General features: G+C 47.1%; 2 protein-coding genes across 4 annotated transcripts in view; one reads left to right on the plus strand and one right to left on the minus strand.

Moving 5' to 3' along the window:
• LOC120996101 (pleckstrin homology domain-containing family A member 3-like) overlaps window positions 1–15,741 on the minus strand; it is a 38,842-nt gene extending 23,101 nt beyond the window's left edge. The window contains exons 1-4 of one of the 2 annotated variants that reach the window (XM_040425813.1): window positions 15,660–15,741; window positions 13,714–13,830; window positions 10,429–10,584; window positions 376–512 (exon numbers count right to left, since the gene is read on the minus strand). In XM_040425813.1, the coding sequence (XP_040281747.1) occupies window positions 376–512; window positions 10,429–10,584; window positions 13,714–13,830; window positions 15,660–15,714 (465 nt within the window). In that variant the 5' untranslated portion in view covers window positions 15,715–15,741. The remainder of the gene's footprint in view (window positions 1–375; window positions 513–10,428; window positions 10,585–13,713; window positions 13,831–15,659) is intronic. The other variant, XM_040425814.1, reaches the window with a different exon arrangement.
• Window positions 15,742–16,180: 439 nt separating this feature from the next.
• Window positions 16,181–20,880, plus strand: part of TARBP2 (TARBP2 subunit of RISC loading complex) — a 49,574-nt gene continuing 44,874 nt past the window's right edge. Inside the window, exon 1 of one of the 2 annotated variants that reach the window (XM_040425816.1) lies at window positions 16,181–16,377. In XM_040425816.1, coding sequence (XP_040281750.1) covers window positions 16,328–16,377 — 50 coding nt within the window. In that variant the 5' untranslated portion in view covers window positions 16,181–16,327. The remainder of the gene's footprint in view (window positions 16,378–20,880) is intronic. The other variant, XM_040425815.1, reaches the window with a different exon arrangement.

Raw genomic sequence — 20,880 nt, forward strand, 5'->3', positions numbered from 1 at the left:
GGGGTGTTGTTTACACAGTGGGAACTAGCATATATAAAAGAAATACCCAAAAAAGACAGGGGTTGTCCCATCTCACAAATTGGTGGCACAACACTAGGATATGCCACCCATGTCAGTTAGGTACGGGGCCCCCCCAAAGTGAACGAGGGCTCACCACACAAGGGCGGCCATTCTCCATTCACTTCTATGGGAGTGATGAAAATAGAAATGCGCCGCTCGCAGATTTCTTGGCCCGAGCTTCCTAATTCCCCATCCCACTACAGGGATTCAGGAAGTCTTGACATAGGTAGTTGCTTGATGTGCCCTTCAGCTGGAGAGTTTGTGGTTAAAAGGTCCTACAACGTACTGTAATATGGTTGCTGCAGTGGTTCTTACCTCCTTATTTGGCACAGATGCCGCTTCATCGGTGGTCACTGCTTCCTTTACTTCTGCCACTTGTCCCATAAGTAGATCACAGAAGAGTCGCAGCTCTGACAGCTTCCGACTTAGACTTTCATTATCTGGAAGCACATCTAGAAAACACAAGTACAAGATTATATATATATATATATATATATATATATATATATATATATATATATATATATATATATATAAACAAAAACATAAGCAAATAAGACTGCTGTAAAATTAAAGGGCATCTGTTAGCAGATTTGTACCTATGACATTGGCTGACCTGTTACATGTGCACTTGGCAGCTGAAGGCATGTGTGTTTGTCCCATGTTCATACGTGCCCGCATTGCTGAGAAAAATGATGATTTAATATATGCAAATGAGCCTTTAGGAGCAACAGGGGCGTTACCATTACACCTAGAGGCTCTGCTCTCTCTACAACTGATTTGCCCTCTCCACGTTGATTGATAGGGCCAGGAAGTGAAAATGTCATCATGCCTGCCTAGTCCTGTCAATCAAAGTCCAGAGGACACGACAGTTGCAGAGAGAGCAGAGCCTCTAGGTGTAATGGTAACGCCTCCATTGCTCCTAGAGGCTCATTTGCACATATTTAAAACATCATTTTTCTCAACAATGCAGGCACGTATGAACATGGGACCAACACAGTTGCCAAGCGCACATGCAGCCAGTTTCATAGGTACAAATCTGCTGATAGATGCCCTTTAAGGCCTCATGCACACAAGGCAGTGTCAGTATTTCGGTCTGCATAATACGGATACCTTCCAAGTGCACTCTGCATTTTTCTCACTCCCATCTATAGAAAGGAATATTCTTGTCTGAAATGTGGACCAGAAATATTGGATTATTCATACAACCTTTGGTGTCCCGTTCCCGTATTGCGGACCGCATTTGCGAATCCGCAATACACGGGCACCGTTCCGTTGTCATTCCGCATCACGGATGCGGAGCCATTCATTTCAATGGGTCCGCAAATCCGGAGATGCGGAACGGAAGCACAGAACAGAACACTAAGGAAGCACTACGGAGTGCTTTCTGGGGTTCTGTTCCGTGCCTCCGCACCGCAAAAAGATAGAACATGCTCTATATTTTTGCGGAACGGAGGGATCGCGGACCCATTCAAGTTAATGGGTCTGTGATCCCCATGCGCCTGTGCATTGCGGACCCGCAATTTGCACGGGACACCAACGGTCGTGTGAACGAGCCCTTAGAAGAGTAAGCTAAGGAAATGGCCTGCCTGATCCACCTAGCATTAGTCTGAGAAGAGGCAGCAGAACCCTTCCTAGCAACCTGAAATAAAAGCGCAGACGAGAGGTGGACCTCCAAGGCTGAGTAACCTTTAGATATTGTAAAAAACACCTTCTAACGTCTAGGCAATGGAACTCTGATTTTTTTCTCATTCTTAGGGGAGGCAGAGAAAGAAGGTAACATTACCTCCTGAGAACGGTGAAAATGAGAAGAGACTTTTGGTAAAAAAGAAGGATCAGGAGAAATCACTACCCAATCATCCAAGATAACCAAATAGGGGGGGATCAGCAGAGAGCGCAGTGATCTCACTAACCCTTCTAGCCGAGGTAATGGCAAGCAGGAAAGCAAGCTTTAGGGAGAGCATCTTTGGGGAGATATTATCAATCGTCTTAAAGGGGTCAAAAGAGAGCGCAGAGAGGACCAAGTTTAAATCCCAAGGAGGGGTTTTAACTTTTGAGACCGGGGATAACTTGGACACAGCTGTAACAAACCTCTTGACCCAGGGATGTTCTGCTAGTCTAAACTCAAATAAGGCAGATATCTGGACCTTTAAAGTACTAGGCCTGAGTTTTTTCTTCCAACCTTCCTGTAAGAATTCTAGCACAAGCAGAATGTCAGGAACCTCTAACACATCCACAGGTCTATTGGTGAATCTGAAAAAGGCCTTCCAAACTCTCAGAAGTAACCCTCTTTCGACTGGCCAACAGAGTGTTAACCACCTCTTCAGAAAGACCTCTTCTTTTTAAAAGAGCCAAGCAGTCAGATGTAGATTTCTTACTTCTGGGTGAAAGATTGGAACCTGAGACAAAAGCTCCTGAGATTCCGGAAGCACCCATAGGGTTGCTATTGACATCCTGGGAAGGGGGCTATAATTATTACAGTGGCTTCCTCCTCTCTGATCTTTTTGAGAACCCTCGGTAACATTTTTAGAGGGGGGGGGGGGGGGGGGAGGCATAGAGAAGGCCCTGCCTCCAAGATTGAGCCAATGCGTCCACTGCTCTCGGATATTCCCCTGGAGATAGGTAGAGGTTTTCTATTCCCTTTTTGTTTGATCTGGTGGCAAAGAGATCTATCTCCGGAATCCCCCATAATGCTGTGACCTGGTTGAAAACCTTTTGATCTAGGGACCACTCTCCCTGGCTTAGATGATGACGACTGAGGAAGTCCTCTTTCACATTGTCCGAGTCCTTTAGATGCACCGCAGAAAGAGATGATAGAGAAGCTTCTTCCAGACTGAATATATGATGGGTGAGAGACATGAGGCCCTGAGCCCTTGTATATCCCTGCCGATTGACATAGGCTTCAGCTGTCGTGTTGTCCGAGTAGATCTTTACATAACGGGAAGACTCTGTACCAGGGCTAACCTGATCGCATTTAAATCCCTGAAATTGTGAGACTGGGATAAAGCTCTGCTGTCCCAGCTTCCCTGAAACAGAAGGGACTCAACATGTGCTCCCCAACCGGATGGACTCGTATCCGTCGTTAAAGGAAGAACCGCTTTTCTGATCCACGGGACTCCTCTTTGTAGATTCTCTAAATCCATCCACCACCTCAAGGAGCTCAGAGTCCGAGGTGATAGAGAGATTTCCGAGTCCAGAGAGAGAATACATCCGTCCCATTCCTGTAGAATCTGAAGCTGCAAAAAGAGCCAGACGACCTCCGACAGGGGGCCTGGCGTCATTGGGACTGTTTCTTTGAGGCATCTGGCACGGAAAAAAGAAATCCCTTATTTTTTTTAGCGACACCAGCAAACTGCTTTGCTCTCTCCTTTCCCTTAAATCCTTCTTTATTAAATCTAGGATGAAAAGACCTCCTGGGGGGTTGACTAGTGGAGGCAAAGCCTTTTTTCTTGCTGCAGGACTTTTCTAGAAGGTCGGCAAGGACGGGGCCAAACAAAAACTCACCCTGACACAGGATAGCGCAAAGCTTTGCCTTAGGCCTCATTCACACGACCGTTGCTCGGGTCCGCATCTGAGCCGCAGTTTTTGTGGCTCGGGTGTGGACCCATTCACTTCAATGGGGCCGCCAAAGATGCGGACAGCACTCCGTGTGCTGTCCGCATCCATTACTCTGTTCCGTGGCCCCGCCCAAAAATTTACCATGTCCTATTCTTGTCCGCTTTGCACGCGGGTGGCTTCCGGTTTTTGCGGAGCTGCGGTTTGCGGACCGCAAAAAAACGGAACGGTCGTGTGCATGAGGCCTTAGAGGAAGCGTCCCCATTCCGGCCCTTTAACCAAATAGCCCTACGGGCAGAATTAGATAAGGCCGAAGCCCTAGCGGAGAGCCTTAAGGAGTCCGCAGAGGCATCAGCCAAGAAATCTAGGGCATTGTTTATAATAGGGAAGGAGGTGAGCAATTGTTCCCTAGGGGTACCTCCTTTAATGTGGGCCTCTAACTCCCCTATCCACACCTTTAAGGACCTAGCAACAGACGTAGCAGCAATAGCGGGTTTAAAAGCTGCTGCAGAGGCCTCCCAATTTTTCTTTAAATAAACCTCTGCCCTTCTGTCCATTGGGTCCTTAAGGGAACCCATATCTTCAAAGGGGAGTGCATTTTTCCTGGACATCTTAGCCACAGGAGCATCTATTTTTGGGGCCCTATCCCAGGGGTGGAGACCTCTTCATCAAACGGATATATCCGTTTAACAGAGGAAGGAACTAAAAACTTCCTATCAGGTCTTTTCCATTCTCTGGCGATTACCACCTTAATGTTCTTATGTATATCAAACACTTTCCTCTTCCTAGGACCTAGGCCTTCAAACATAGAGTCTTGCACCGATTGCTGAGGTCTTTGATCATCCAACCCCATGGTAGCCCTAACCTCCTTGACTAGGGAGTTAGTGTTCTCAGCACAGGCTCGGACTGGCCCACCGGGGAGCCGGTGAAATCCCCGGTGGGCCCCTTGCTTGCGAGCTAATATTTATAATCAGGCAGCCTGGGGGTGCAGACAGAGATGTGTCCGACTCCTGAGGGGGCGCCAGGGCGGGTGACAGTCCTCCCTCTGCATGGACTCCAGACTCGCAAGGCAGATCAGGGCACAGACGGTGATCAGCTGTTTTGAACTACAGGACAGCTCAGCGCTTGCTGGCTAGACTGTGGGCAGCACTGCTTCCAGCCCTGTGGTCCCGCACACAGCAGCCTAGAAGAAAGCTCCTTCTCCCAGCCTGTTCCGGGTCAGAGGAGCCGACACTGCTGTAAGAATTACTACTAGTTAGAGCCTCCCTTCCACCTCCCATCTCTTATTCCTTGGCTAGCTGTGGTGCCTGTTAACCCTTACACTCTTACCCAGCAGCTGGTGTTTATGCAGCCAGACATTCCCAGAGCTGGTGTAAATGATGCGGCTGTGTAGTAAGGGCCGAGGTCGGAGAGGAAGGGGGGGGGGGGGAGGGAAGGGTTGTCAGGCCATGCAGTGCTTACAGCTACAGTACAGGGTGCTCAGTCCTGCCTTGTACCCACCCCTCTAGCTGCAGGACTCCCCTTCCACTGCATGATGGAGCCCCAGGAATCCTGCATCAAAGTAAGTGCATATGTGTAGTATATTCACAAGTGCCACTGCCTGTCGCTGTAATAAACAGTGCAGCACTCACGACAGGGCCAGCAATGGGCATCAATGTGCAGCAAGTGGAGACATGATTTCTGAGATTATCTCACTGCTTGTCTTCTTGTATGGCTGGGGCAGCACATTGGGGCCCATCTTCTTCAACTGTGGGCCCCACCTTCTGACCTGTAAGTGTGTGCATCATCACACTGATGACGCTGCGCACAGGAGCAGCCCTGCTGCCCACCCATATTCTGAGTGATTGTAGAGCGCAGCGGCAGGATTGTGATGACCAGACAGACACCGGAAGAGCCAAAGAAGAGAAGCACAAGGAGATGTTTCAAATAAAGCAAGCTGAGAAGTATGCCCAGGCCAGTCTCCTTCCAGCCTAAGGCCTCTTGCACACGACCGTGTGCTTCCCGTGGCCATATTGTGGACCGCAAACAGCGGGTCCGCAATACACGGGCACCAGTCCGTGTGCATTCCGCATCATGTATGCGGACCCATTCACTTCAATGGGTCCGCAATCACAGTGATGCAGAACGGAATCCTACGGAAGCACTACGGAGCACTTTTTGCAGAACGGACGGATGCGGACCCATTCAAGTTAAATGGGTCCGGATCCGTCCCGGCCGCTGCACAAACTTTGTTTGTGCATTGGGGACCGCAAATTGCGGTCCCCAATGCATGGAATGGAACACATACGTTTGTGTGCAAGAGGCCTAATAGGTATTTAATGCTCTAAAAAAAAAAAAAAAAAAGTCTGCATTTTTACTCACCTCCTCTCTGGAAACTACAATTCCCAGCACACCCTGTCAGTTTCAGACCTTCAGGACCTTCTGGGAGTTGTAGTTTTCTTACTACAAAATGCTGTACTCTTAGGGCCCATACCCTGTACACATGACATATTTTGATGCTCTCAAATCCGCAATGTACTGTATACCGCAACAGAAACTGATGCGGTTTCTGTTCACTTTAGATGCCATGGATCCTCTTGTGTCTTAGCTCCTTGGAATACAGCCAAGCAGCAAGTGGACACCATGCAGACCTTCGCACTGCAAACTGCACTGCTGCCTCCCATTGAAAACAATGGGAAGCAGACACCACATTACCACTGGACAGGGTTGCTAATCGTCCAGAATTTTCTGGACAGTCAGTAAAAATAGATGTTTTTTTTTCCTGTGTCTATGAAAAAAAATAGATATTTTTTTTTAAGGCTTGTGGTACTTGACTAGATTATTTTGGTGATAATTATCATCACCTTACCGCTCACAGTAAATGCTGGTGATGAGGTTTATCAATATATTATCAATATATTACGGCATATACATGTATGACAACTAAAATTCTATACAGTATGCAAAAAAATGAAAGGGGTTCTCCAGGCATCCTGAGAAATACACGCATTCTGTGGACCTGTGGAAGAAATTTGGTTTCATTACTACTCACCTGTCCTTTGCTCTGTCAATACTCGATCAAAACTAATAACCAAACAAAATACACATAGAGTATGATATAAAATGTATCAAAATGTATTTATTGAAACATGATCACATAAAATGTATAAATATTAAAGGTGAAAAACAGTACGGGGATCAGTTGGAATAGTCTATAACAAATTTTGATATATTTTATATCATACTCTATGTGTATTTTGTTTGGTTATTACTTTTGATCGAGTGTAGGAGTGTTTCAGTGTTGCTACTAGGTCCTTATTGTATTGTATGTAATTTTCTGAGGTACAGTAATTTTAGGATTTATAATTTGCGCTGTCAATGCCGCTGTCCCAACTGCAGTTGCACAGGCCACGAGCTCTTGTTCCAAATGGATGTGTGCGCTTCTCTTCCTGTTCATTTGCATTTATTACTATATGCAACATATTAATAAATGCAAATGAACAGGAAGAGAAGCGCACACATCCATTTGGAACAAGAGCTCGTGGCCTGTGCAACTGCAGTTGGGACAGCGGCATTGACAGAGCAAATTTTAAATCCCAACATTACTGTACCTCAGAAAATTACATACAATACAATAAGGACCTAGTAGCAACACTGAAACACTCCTACACTCGATCAAAAGTAATAACCAAACAAAATACACAGAGTATGATATAAAATATATCAAAATTTGTTATAGACTATTCCAACTGATCGCCGTACTGTTTTTCACCTTTAATATTTATACATTTTATGTGATCATGTTTCAATAAATACATTTTGATACATTTTATATCATACTCTATGTGTATTTTGTTTGGGCTATTAGTTTTGATCGAGTATTGACAGAGCAAAGGACAGGTGAGTAGTAATGAAACCAAATTTCTTCCACAGGTCCACAGAATGCGTGTATTTCTCAGGATGCCTGGAGAACCCCTTTAAAAATTGGTCTGACTTCGGATGAAACATCTGAATTCGATTCGCATAAAACTTTGTTCTAATACTGTACGGAGCAGGAGCCCAGTACAGTATTAGAATGTATTGGCTCCGATGAGCCGAAGATGTTGCTTTTGGAAGTCTCATGTAATAACTTCATAAATTAATTTGTACTGTAAAAAAACATTTCCCGTTCGGTTTCAAAGTACCACTCATCGGAGCCAATACATTCTAATACTGTACGAAGCTCCTGCTCCGTACAGTATTAGAACGAAACACAGGCACAAGTAAAACACAAAGATCAAAAAGAAATTCCATTCCATCCAAAAAATAAAAAAGTTAAAAAAATCAAACTGTATTTTATATATATCATGGTAACATGGTGCTAGTGAGAGCTACACACTGTACATTACACTGGACAGTGCATGGCATAAAAAAGCTAAGAAAAGCGATGGATTTAATTTCTTTCCCATTCCTTTGTGAAAAAAAAAAAAAGAATGACGTTCAATTCACACAATAATGGAAAACGACCGCCATTTTCAGTACCATTGCAGACTATAGGGGCTATTCACTTGGCTGTTTTTTTTTGCTGCCATCAAAAAATAGGACATGTCCTATTTTTTGTACATTTAGATATTTTGATAGCCAGACGGACCCCTTTGAAATCAATGGGCCAATTTTTAACTGCCGTTTTGAAAGAAGTGTGCAAGTACATGAGTGAGTGGCACGGAAGGCAGGGAGTTAAAAAAAAGGGTCATATTTATTAAGACCGGTGTTTTAGACACTGCTCTTAGGCCCCTTTCACACGAGCGAGAATTCCGCGCGGGTGCAATGCGTGATGCGAACACATTGCGCCCGCACGGAATCCAAACCCATTCATTTAAATGGGTCTGTGTACATGAGCGGTGGTTTTCACGCATCACTTTTGCGTTGTGTGAAAATTGCAGCATGTTCTATATTCTGCAATTTTCACGCAGCGCTTGCCTCATAGAAGTGAATGGGGCTGCGTGAAAATTGCATCGCATCCGCAAGCAAGTGCGGATTCGATGAGATTTTCACGGATGGTTGCTAAGAGATGTTGTCTGTAAACATTCCGTTTTTTATCACACGTGCGCAAAAAAGCAGTAAATCACATTGCACTGCGCGATAAAAACTGAAGAACTAAATGCGATCGCAAACAAAACTGAATGGTTTTGTTTGCAAAATCACACAGTTTTCACTGAACGCATCCACAACGCATTCTGTTCTGCACGCTGTGTTGTGTGATAAAGTGCACATGTTCATGCACGTGAGGCCGAAAAATATACATGTAATGCGTATGTGTTTACAGTAGTGTTAGGGTGGGCCCCCAAAATTAATTCCACTGGTGGGCCCTAGGCACCCCAGTCCGACACTGTCTCAGCATGAAACTTTCCCTGCGACCTCGTCCTCAAAAGAATCGACAGATGACAAACACTCTCCTTCTTCCTCCAAACCAGAAAGGATATCGCTGTCACTGGAGGGGGAATCTTTAGATACAGCAGCAGAAGTACCGGAGCGGCATTTAATCAATCCGCTAACCGACTCTCTGACCTCATCCTGGATCATCTGCTTAATGCTGCTTATCAAAGATGGAGCTTCCTCCTCCATTAACTTGCTGACACCCTTGACAAAGGGGTTTAGCCCACGTAGAGGGTAGCTTCTTTTTACAGATAGCACACCCCCTTTCTTCAGCTCTGGATGTCTTCCTGGAAGACTCCTTAGACACCTAGGCACAAACAAACATGGTCCCATGAGCAATACTAAAAATAAAATCTGCCAGGAAATTACCCCTCTTACCCCACCCTGGTACCGATATATCATTGGTGGTCTCAGTGGTCTCAGCGGGCTGAACCTGGTCCATTCTTTTACACAGCACAATCAGCCAGAATGGGAAACTGCCAGCTCTTCAGTCGGCATGGCAGTGAGCTGGCTGGGCTTTTTCTCCTCGGCGCGCGCTGCCGGCTCCCTCCCCTTCCGGTCTGCAGCGACTGCTTCCTCACACCACTTGAACCCAGAAGTAGTTGCACACGCACGCCGGCAGCCGAACATGCGAATACGGCCACAGAGGGTCGCAGGAATCCCAGAGAGGTCAAAACTCCCCAGGCTCCGGGAAGGGGAGCGGAAGGTGAGGGACAGAGACTGGAGCCCAGACTTTAGCAGCGACTCCCCATGGAGACTTACGCCGCCCGGGGTAACCCTCCTCACCGCAACAATTGCCGGGGCCCGCGCAGCTCTAGAACAACTGCATACGGCGTTCCGATTTTCTTCTGCCTCTTAGGACAGGAAAAAGAACTGGAGGTAGAGGGGAGGATCCCTCTTTTAAAAGGCGGTTCTGGTTCCTGTTTCCTGTCCGGAGGAGGAGGCGGTCTTTACAGGGGTGCTGTCATAGGTGAAAGAGAAAATGTTCTATCATTTGCGGATGTGTGCACGGCCCCATAGACATGAATGGGTTGATGTGCTATCTGCAATATAGCACATCGACCCATGATTCTTTTTCTTACTATGCCAATTAGGCCTTTGGTGCAATGAGTACGTCACCATTGCCCTTGTTGCACCCGCTTCTTTCTGTGGCCAACCCCTCCCTCCCTGGCTGCTCTGATTGACAGGCCAGGTGGTGACAAAGCACATTGTCACCTTCAAAAGAACCAGTTTGTCTGCATTTCCACACACACTGAACAGGCGAGACCTGAAATCCGCTTTAGACTGTTGCATGTGATAATTGCAGAATACATTGCAGGAATTCTGTATATGCAGAGCTCTAGACGGATCTATTCCTGGGAGCTGCCATGAAAGGTGTAGAGCACCGTGCTACCTGTTCTCGAGGATAAGCATACATGCCTTTCGATTTCTGAGTTGCGCTGTCCCCCAAGCAGGCTTTGGCCGAACCTAGGGCCACCAACCACCTCTGCCTGTCGGCTGCATTGTCTGATCGCAGGTAGAAGTACTGCTCCTTTGGTATATAAAGATCCATCCGGCAGCTATCAGCCTGGTGCACTGCAAGCAAATGGAACAGAATTAGTTCATAAACCTATCGGGGGAGATGTATCATGAGGGCAGTTTTTAAAGTAAGTTTTGCAGCAGTCTACAATCTGGGAATTTGTGCCAAATTTATCAAATGTAACAAGATGTTGGATAAATTTGGTGCAGGGATTGTCTGGCCTTAGGAGGAGACCGGACAACCCTCTGGATCCACCTGCAATAAAGTACTATTAGGTACACACCTGACAAATCCAGGGCCTGGTTCTCCTTTTTACCCGACTGCAGCGGTGGCGTCAAATCGACAACATGTGACCGCCACAGCCAATCACAGCAGTCACACACTGTCAACATGACGTCATCGCTGCAGCCGAGAAAACCAATCGCGTCCAGGATATCCGCAGTAACGGCACGTGATCTGCCAGCCAAGTACTTACCATTCATTATTGCAGGCGGATCCCAAGGAACGTCTCATTTTCTCCTGGACCGATCAACCACTTTATTCACTTCTTTTTTAAGTTGTTGCTCCACTTTCTACGCCACTCCTTTACTGGAGTAAGATTGCGACGATTTTGGCCACTTTTTAAAATGTTGCAGTTGACAAATCTGGCTTACATCAGCCCAACAGGCTAACCATGCCCGATTCCCAAAACTGGAGCCAGTGATGTAAAAATGCAAGATGTCGCAAAATGTTTGTGCAAATAAGACCATAAAGTTGCAAAGTTGTATTTTGTGACGTTTGGAAGCAGGGATTTTGCTTTCTACAAGCCTGTATTCCAGATATGTGATTTACAAGATGGTCTGCAGGAAGCACGAGAAGTGGAAGGAGCGATCCAACAAGAGATGCATTATTCATGTGTAGGAGGCAGCCCGAGAGCACATCAGGTCATAAGACACGAGCCCCAGCGCTTTTAGATCTGACAGTATCTAATATTACACTATACGAGCTACTAAAAAAAGTAGAAAGTAAAACTAAGGTTTAGGCCTCATGCACTTGACCGTATCTGTTTTGCGGTCTGCAAAATACGGATACAGTCCATGTGCTGTCCATAGTTTTTTTGAGGACCAATTGACTTCAACGGGTCAATGGTGATCCTTTTGTGGACATATTCTATCTTTTGCAGAAGGGACAAACGGCTGATACTTGTGTTTTCTGCATCCATGTCTGTTTCGCAAAAAAGAAACAAGGATGCAAAATGCAAACCACTGGCCCATTGAAGTCAAGAGGTTTGCAAACAAATGTGGATGTAACATGGACAGTATCCGTATTTTGCGGATCTGCAATTTTCAGACTGCAAAATACATAGGGTTGTGTGCAGGAGGTTAAAGGGGTTGTCCGGGTTCAGAGCTGAACCCGGACATATCCCCTTCTTCACCCAGGCAGCCCCAATACTCCAATGCTCTCCCTTGCCCTGCTCAGAATCAGAGGGGCTGCCTGGGTGAAGAAGGGGATAGGTCACCTCTTTGAGGGGATAAGGATAAGCCAATATAACGATTTTGGCCACGACACACATCATGGAACCAAATATTTCAGCGTAGAATCGCGCTAATGAAAGTTGGCTACTTTCACACTGGCGTTTTGGCTTTCCGTTTGTGAGATCCGTGCAGGGCTCTTACAAGCGGTCCAAAACGGATCAGTTTTTGCCCTAATACATTCTGAATGGAAAAGTATCCGCTCAGAATGCATCAGTTTGCCTCCGTTCTGTCTCCATTCCGCTCTGGAGGCAGACACCAAAACGCCGCCTGACGAAGCGGAGCCAAACGGATCCGTCCTGGCACACAATGTAAGTCAATGAGGACGGATCTGTTTTCTATGACACAACCTGGCACAATAGAAAATGGATCCGTCCTCCATTGACTTTCAATGGTGTTCAAGACGGATCCGTCATGACTATGTTAAAGGGGTTGTCCGAGTTATATCTATATATGTTACGGTGGCTTATAACATTATTAAAAATACATTTGTAATTTACACACATGATTTATTCTGCATTGTTTCTGAACGGACGATGCGGGTCACGTGACCCCTGACGTCATCCACCAGGCTCCGGTGGTGACGTCTCAAGTACAGGCTTCTCCCTGCCTTAGGGAGGAGCCCAGCTCTGTACACGAAACGTCAGAGCCTTGTGTGCCCGCCCCCTCTCTCTCCTCTGGCTGCCGTGGCTCCTGTGAGGGATCGCGCATGTGCGATCCTTACCAGTGTGGGCAGCGAGAAGGAAAGATTCAACAGTGTGCCTGCTCCCTCCCTGTGATCGTATCTAAGCTATATGTATCTAAGCTATATGACAGCTATATGTATCTAAGCTATATGACACCTACAGTAGGTGTTATATAGCTTAGATACATATAGCTGTCATATAGCAATGTGACAGGAAGATCTGCCTGTGTGAGCTAGGAGATGATCATGTGTTTTTTTAATGCAAAGTTATGATGTGTGGTGCTGGGGGCGAGGAAGAGCAAAATATTCACGCCCACAAATATTCATGAGGGAGAGCAGTCATTGTTGGTACACGCCCCCACAGCTTTGCTGCAGCATGTAAACAAAGCAAGAATAACAGAACCATGCAAAGGTGTAAGTATGGGTTTTCTCTTAGGAAATCAAGCCTAACTAATGTATATGTATGTCCTGATGAGTTTTTTAAGGTTTTTTTTTCTCCCATAACTTGGATAACCCCTTTAAAGATAATACAAACGGATCCGTTCTGAACGGATGCAGACAGTTGTCTTATCTGAACGGATCCATCAGTGCAGATCCATGACGGATCCGCACCAAACGCGCGAGTGTGAAAGCAGCCTAAATGGGGTTGTGCAAGGTGCCACAACCCAACAGTCCGGCCCTCCAGCCTCCTACTGACAGCTCCCCTGCTCATGGTCTATCAGACATGCTTTACAAGTCGGATCACTGGGGGTCCGCTCTCAGTAGAGACATGCCGCACATTCTACTGAAATATTATTTTTAGAAAATACTTGCAAAACTGCAATTCATGATGCGATCAAGGACAAATGAGTGTTTGCTCGTCTGATACCGGACATGTTACGGGCAATGATCATTCACCCGCTCCTTTACTAGTCACAGAACCAGAGCACCCCTTTATCAGCATAAAAAGAAAACTACAAGGTGTATTGTAGAAGAGAAGGCCATATTACCTCGGATTTCACACACGGCCATCTTAATGCTGCCCTTGCTCCCTTTACCAACGTCATCCTGTGAATCATAGTAGGACAAGATGCCGCGGTCCAGCACAAAGTAACGTGGCTGCCAGCCTGGGAGGATAGAAAGAGACAACCTTACAGAATGAAGACTGACATCTGCCACTGACTTGTAGACCAGGGATGATCTACTGCCCAGCTACATAGTAATAACACTAAACCGGCAGGCAATCCAACGGGATGGCGGAAAGCAGCTTTCAACCCTCAACTTCATATTTTAAAGGCTGTTGGCTTAAAGGGGTTGTTTACCCTTTAAGCCAACAGCCTGGGGACCATTTGGGCAGAACTCCCCCCCCCCTCCCCGAATTTGGCCAGACCTACAGAGGGAAGCATACTTACCTGATCATTACCGCTCCTTTTTTCCCCCAATGCTGCCGTCGTAGCTCTCTGGTCTCTCTGCATCATCCGGTTCGGTGCGGGTGATGCGACAGGATGTCACCCATGTGTCATGTCAGTTATGATTCACTCCGCAGGTCCGACTGCACTGAGAAGGAGGGGGGGGGGGGGGCATCTGGCTAAAAGGCCCCCGGGGGTGAACAACCCCTTTAACTGTTTAGGATCATCCAGAAGATGTCTCTTTTTTATGTGGACCTGTCCCATGACAGAGCTAATGAAAAAATATAGGAAGAAAACTCACATTGAGGCTACATGCATATGAACGTTGTTTGTTTCCGTGTCCGTTCCTTTTTTTTTGCGGAGGTGGGGTGAACAACGGCCAATTGGTCAGATCAGGGATGCCCAACGTGCAGCCCTCCAGCTGTTGCAAAACTACAACTCCCAGCGTGCCTGGACAGCCTACAGCTATTAGGGCATGCTGGGAGTTGTACTTCTGCAACAGCTGGAGGGCCGCAGGTTGAGCATCCCTGGGACAGATGATGTCTATACATCCTCAAAGACATAGGTGGGCACAAGAGCGTTCAGAGATCCCCCAAATCTAATAGGGGTCCCCCAGATCCTGGTCACTGCCGGTCCAGTATATTTCCCAGGCCGGGATGACATGTAGTGATGAAGCCAGCGGTGACATTTTACCCACAGCAACAGATGTAAGTGAACCAATGAGAGATGCCCATTAGTGTTGAGCGAACTTTGGCGTCTAAAGTTCGGGTTATCGAAGAATCGCGTTATGGATTCTAAATTCTGTTATGGTCCGTGGTAGCGGAATCCATAAAGGGATTCTTCGATAACCCGAACTTTAGACGCCGAACTTCAAAAACAAGTTCGCTCAACACTAATGCCCATCAGTAGATGGAATATTTTGGGGTTCTTGCCCCTCATTAGCACAGAGCAGGGCACTGGTTGGCGGTGGCACAGCGGTATACAAATCACTGTACCCTGCTCTGTACTGCCGAGGGGCAAGACCACCAATCAGCTGTCTACAGGAGGGGTCTCCGGCTGATATCAGCTAATTTGCATGCTCTTTTTTTCCCATGAAGCATTGCCTGATAAGAAGCCTCTATATACCAGTACGTCTCTTCAATGAAAAACAGTATCCCAACCCATAGTCACGTAACAGTCCCAATGAACCGTACGACATGTGGCGTTACTTCTCTGGGAACCTGTATGGCGGTATATACAAGGGGTTTGGCATTTGCAATGTCTGGGGGAGGGGGGTTGGTCATTTGATGGTTGGCAGCCCTCTTCACAGTTAGGTTGCCCCTCAATGCAGCCCAATGTGGCAGTTACAATTGAATAGCACAGTGCACGTCATGTAATCCACGTGCTGCATCTGCAGAGAACCACAAGTCCCAGCTTACCTACAGAATGGATTCTTCCACCTCTTAAAATAAAGTTACAGATGACACCCACGGGATATGTACACAGCTGTACCTGTAGCCTTACACTAAACCCGCCATCACCCCCCGGGCCCCGGCTGCAGTACCTACCTGACAGGTAGTTAGTCCATTTCAGTAGCGAACCCTCCATGTCCAGCTGCCTCATTGCCACGCCCCCCCTCCAAAAGCCTGTCCGGTCCCTAAGCGAGTTGTCTCAGAGCAACCAATAGCAGGAAGGGGGTGTGGCTTGTGGCAAACAGACTGCTGTGCAAGAAAGAAAGGCTTGGCGTGTGGACTAGCCATCTTAACCAATCAGGTTTCACAGCGAGCGCCGCGTGGATTAGTGGGCGCGGCTTAACGCTACTACAGAATGAGCAGCTGCGGCTCCTGGCAGAGCGTGACGCGCAGCCGCAGTTACTTGGAGAAGGGCCTCTGCCCGCGATGTAGATACGACGATTCTGGTACATCCCGCGGCTGCTTCAAACCCACGTGACTCCACGAGGCCCTTGCGGCGCATGGAGTAGTTTAGACACAACCCTCTGCTATAGGCTGCGGCGTTACGCTTGAACACCAAAGCGTTACGTGATTGGCCGCTGGGGCGGTGTAGGTTGAAAGGTGGGACGCCGGGAAATGTAGTCTTGGAATGAGTGCTTTTGCGCGTACATCAGGTAGCGTAATCACTACAACTCCCAGCAAGCCTTGGGATTTGACTGCATGACCTCGCGAAGCTCTACTTCCCGCCCCGGCCATTGTTGCTGGTGAGCGCAGAGCAGGAGGGAATGAGTGATACCGAGGACTGTGGGAACCAGACGTGCTCCGGGTGTCCCAGGTAGGCGGGGGGGCCGGCCCGGGGCTGCTCCTCTCCGCCGTGTGCCGCTGACTGGGTCCTAGCCCGGCATGTGTTGTGCTGCACATAGCTGTCCTCATGGATCTCACATGCAGTCCTGTATCAGCCCGCGTATCCTCTGTCCTGGAAGTATTGACTGACTCTTATAGAAGCCTTATGATAGGGCTGTGTTCACACGGGGCAGATCAGTTGCAGATGTTTCTATCACTGACTGTGGCTGTTCCTGCAGTCCCCATTCAGATCAATAGGAGAGTCTCAAAAACGTCTGCAGCAGATCTGCCCTGTGTGAATACGTCTGTATAATTACTGTTCACAGTTTTTCATGATAACGATGGCCGCCGCGCTGTGACACATACGTCTCACTACGTGCTGCTCACAGGCAGTAGATGGTTGGAACAAGCCTGACGCTGAGTACAAAGGGTTAATCCTGACAGTGCCCCCACCACTTTGGTGTTAAAGGGGCTGTCCATTTTAGAAAACTAATTTCATACACCCTGGGGGGGAGGCGGGCGCTCTGCTCAGGATCTTGGCCAGAGAGGAGAGAGCGCCCCCTGGCTCTGGAGGGCATGTCTTGCATTGCACAAGCCAGCCATTGGAATTGTGTAATGATTTGTTTCCCCTGTGGTGGCGCTGCAGGGAGCTTTCTGCACAGATTACAGCTGAAGGTCCTGACGGGGGGATCAGAGACCCTTTCATACAGTCATAAGAATGTTTGTTCCCAATCATTGTCCAGTGCAAGGCCTCCAGACCTAATGCAAGGGGTTTTCTGAGACCTTTTCTTGTGTCCGGCAAGGCTCTGTCCTAGGACCCCTGCTCTTCTCTATCTCCACTTTTGGTCTGGGACATCTCATAGAGTCCCATGGCTTTCAGTCTTATGCTGACGACACACAAATCTACCTCTCTGGTCCAGGCATCACCACCTTACTATCCAGAATCCCACGATGCCTATCTTCCATATCCTCCTTCTCCTCTCACTTTCTAAAACTTAACATGGATAAACAGAGTTCATCATCTCCCCCCCCCCCCCCCCCAAACAGACCTCTCTATCACGATCAATGGCTGCACACTCTCCCCAGTCAACCAAGTCCACTGCCTTGGAGTGACCTTGGATTCTGCCCTCTCCTTCCGATCGCACATCCAAGCCCTTTCCACCACCTGAAACTCAAAAACATCTCCCGCATCCCAGCTTTCTTCAACTTTGAGTCTGCGAAAATGCTTGTACATGCCCTCATCATCTCCCGCCTAGACTACTGCAACATTCTCCTCTGTGGCCTTCCATCTAGCACTCCCGCACCCCTCCAATCTATCCTCAACTCTGCTGCCCGACTAATCCACCTCTCACCCTATTACTCCTCTGCCAATCCCTTCACTGGCTCCCCATTGCCCAGCGAATTCAGTTCAAAGTACTAACAAATCTAACAAATACATACAAGGCCGTCCACAACCTGTCCTCTCCCTACATCTCTGAGCTACTTTCCCGATACATCCCCACACGCACTCTCCGATCTTCACAAGACCTCCTTCTCTCCTTTCCTCTTATCGCCTCTTCCCACAATCGACTCAAAGATTTCTCCCGTGCATCCCCCATACTCTGGAACTCGCTACCCCAACATATCAGACTCTCACCTACAGTGGAATCCTTCAAAAGAAACCTGAAAACCCACCTCTTCAGACAAGCCTACAACCAGTGACCCTGCTGCCTCTATACCGCCATGACCAACTTAACTCGCACCTACTGTGTCCTTCTCCCATACCATGTAGATTGTAAGGGCCCTCTCTCCTTCTGTACCAGTTTGTAACTCGTCTTGTTTATGATTAGTGCAATTGTCTGTATTATGTATGTGCACCGCTTATATGTACAGCGCTATGGAATGAATGGCGCTTTAATAATAAATAATTAAAAGTGATGACCTATCCTCTGGATATTGTATCAGTATCTGATCAGTGGGGGTCTGACACCCGGGACCCCCACCAATCAGCACAGCCTTCTACAGCTTTTTCTGGGCCAGTGGCATCATGTTCATCAGTCACGTGGCCTAGGAGCAGCTCAGCCCCATAGAAGTGAATTGGGGATGGGTCTGATACCAAGCACAGCCGCTATGCAATGTACAACACTGTGCTTGGCAAGCAGGGAGAAGGCTGCAGCGCTCACAGGAGTGGCAGGCGTAGGACCCCCACTGATCAGATATTGATGACCTGTCTAAAAGATAGGTCATCAGGTATACAATCCTGGAAAACCCCTTTAAATGGGGAAGGAACGATCATTCGGCCAACGTGAAAGCTCTTCTAACTGGTTTATAATTGATGGACACGCATTATTATGCTGCGTTGTGCAGACTAAAAGGGTCCCTTATGCTAGTAAAATCGCCCCCTTTCCCAAGTAGCGTTGCTTCGTCTTAAGGATTACACGGCGCGTCATCTCGCTTGCAGCGGCGTCGCAGTGTAATTACAAGCGCTCGTCCCATTTAAGTGAATGGAACAAGCACACGTAATTACACTGCGACGTGCAGTGAAATCGAATCTTTAAGTGGAAGCAATGCTCGTACGAAGGCCCCCTCCTGTTCATACTGCTGATCAGAGGGGGTGCTGGGAGTTGGACCTCGACTGATCAGATATTGATGACCTATCCTGAGGATCAGTATGTACTGGCTGCAGGACATCAGGTCTGTGTGCCATACCCCTACAAAGCCCTCACACACTCCAGTCACCTACATGGGGCTGTTTTGGCAGCAAGCACATGGCTTTCCACAAACCACGTTCCGAGGAATGGAACAGATTTTTTTTTTTTTAGTTGCAGAAAATTCTGCGCATGAAAGCACCCCCCCTACACAGCGATTCTAAATTTAAAAAAAGCTAAAGGGGCCGCTGTCAGACATCGATTAAATGTAGGCAGTCATTGATATTCCACAGCTGCTCTTGGTGTGGGGAAAGTAGAGATATATACAGTCAGGTCCATAAATATTGGGACATCGAAGCAATTATAACAATTTTTGCTCTTTACACCACCACAATGGATTTGAAATTAAACGAACAAGACGTGCTTTAACTGCAGACTGTCAGCTTTACTTTGAGTGTATTTAAATCCAAATCAGGTGAACGGTGTAGGAATTACAACAGTTTGCATATGTACCTCCCACTTGTTAAGGAACCAAAAGTAATGGGACAATTGGCTTCTCAGCTGTTCCATGGCCAGGTGTGTGTTATTCCCTCATTATCCCAATTACAGTGAGCAGATAAGAGGTCCAGAGTTCATTTCAAGTGTGCTTTTTGCATTTGGAATCTGTTGCTGTCAACTCTCAAGATGAGATCCAAAGAGCTGTCACTATCAGTGAAGCAAGCCATCATTAGGCTGAAAAAACAAAACAAACCCATCAGAGAGATAGCAAAAACATTAGGCGTGACCACAACAACTGTTTGGAACATTCTTAAAAAGAAGGAATGCACCGGTGAGCTCAACAACACCGGAAGACCACGGAAAACAACTGTGGTGGATGACCGAAGAATTCTTTCCCTGGTGAACAAAACACCCTTCACAACAGTTGGCCAGATCAAGAACACTCTCCAGGAGGTAGGTGTATATGTGTCAAAGTCAACAATCAAGAGAAGACTTCACCAGAGTGAATACAGAGGGTTCACCACAAGATGTAAACCATTGGTGAGCCTCAAAAACAGGAAGGCCAGATTAGAGTTTGCCAAATGACATCTAAAAAATCCTTCACAGTTCTGGAACAACATCCTATGGACAGATGAGACCAAGATCAACTTGTACCAGAGTGATGGGAAGAGAAGAGTATGGAGAAGGAAAAGAACTGCTCATGATCCTAAGCATACCACCTCATCAGTGAAGCATGGTGGTGGTAGTGTCATGGCGTGGGCATGTATGGCTGCCAATGGAACTGGTTCTCTTGTATTTATTGATGACGTGACTGCTGACAAAAGCAGCAGGATAAATTCTGAAGTGTTTCGGGCAATATTATCTGCTCATATTCAGCCAAATGCTTCAGAACTCATTGGACGGTGCTTCACAGTGCAGATGGACAATGACCCAAAGCATACTGCAAAAGCAACCAAAGAGTGGAATGTTAGGCAATGGCCAGGTCAATCACCTGACCTGAATCCGATTGAGCATGCATTTCACTTGCTGAAGACAAAACTGAAGGGAAAATGCCCCAAGAACAAGCAGGAACTGAAGACAGTTGCAGTAGAGGCCTGACAGAGCATCACCAGGGATGAAACCCAGCGTCTGGTGATGTCTATGCGTTCCAGACTTCAGGCTGTAATTGACTGCAAAGGATTTGCAACCAAGTATTAAAAAGTGAAAGTTTGATTTATGATTATTATTCTGTCCCATTACTTTTGGTTCCTTGACAAGTGGGAGGCACATATGAAAACTGTTGTAATTCCTACACCGTTCACCTGATTTGGATGTAAATACCCTCAAATTAAAGCTGACAGTCTGCAGTTAAAGCACATCTAGTTTGTTTC

The sequence above is a fragment of the Bufo bufo genome, chromosome 3, assembly GCF_905171765.1.
Source record: "Bufo bufo chromosome 3, aBufBuf1.1, whole genome shotgun sequence".
NCBI classification, from domain to species: Eukaryota; Metazoa; Chordata; class Amphibia; order Anura; family Bufonidae; genus Bufo; species Bufo bufo.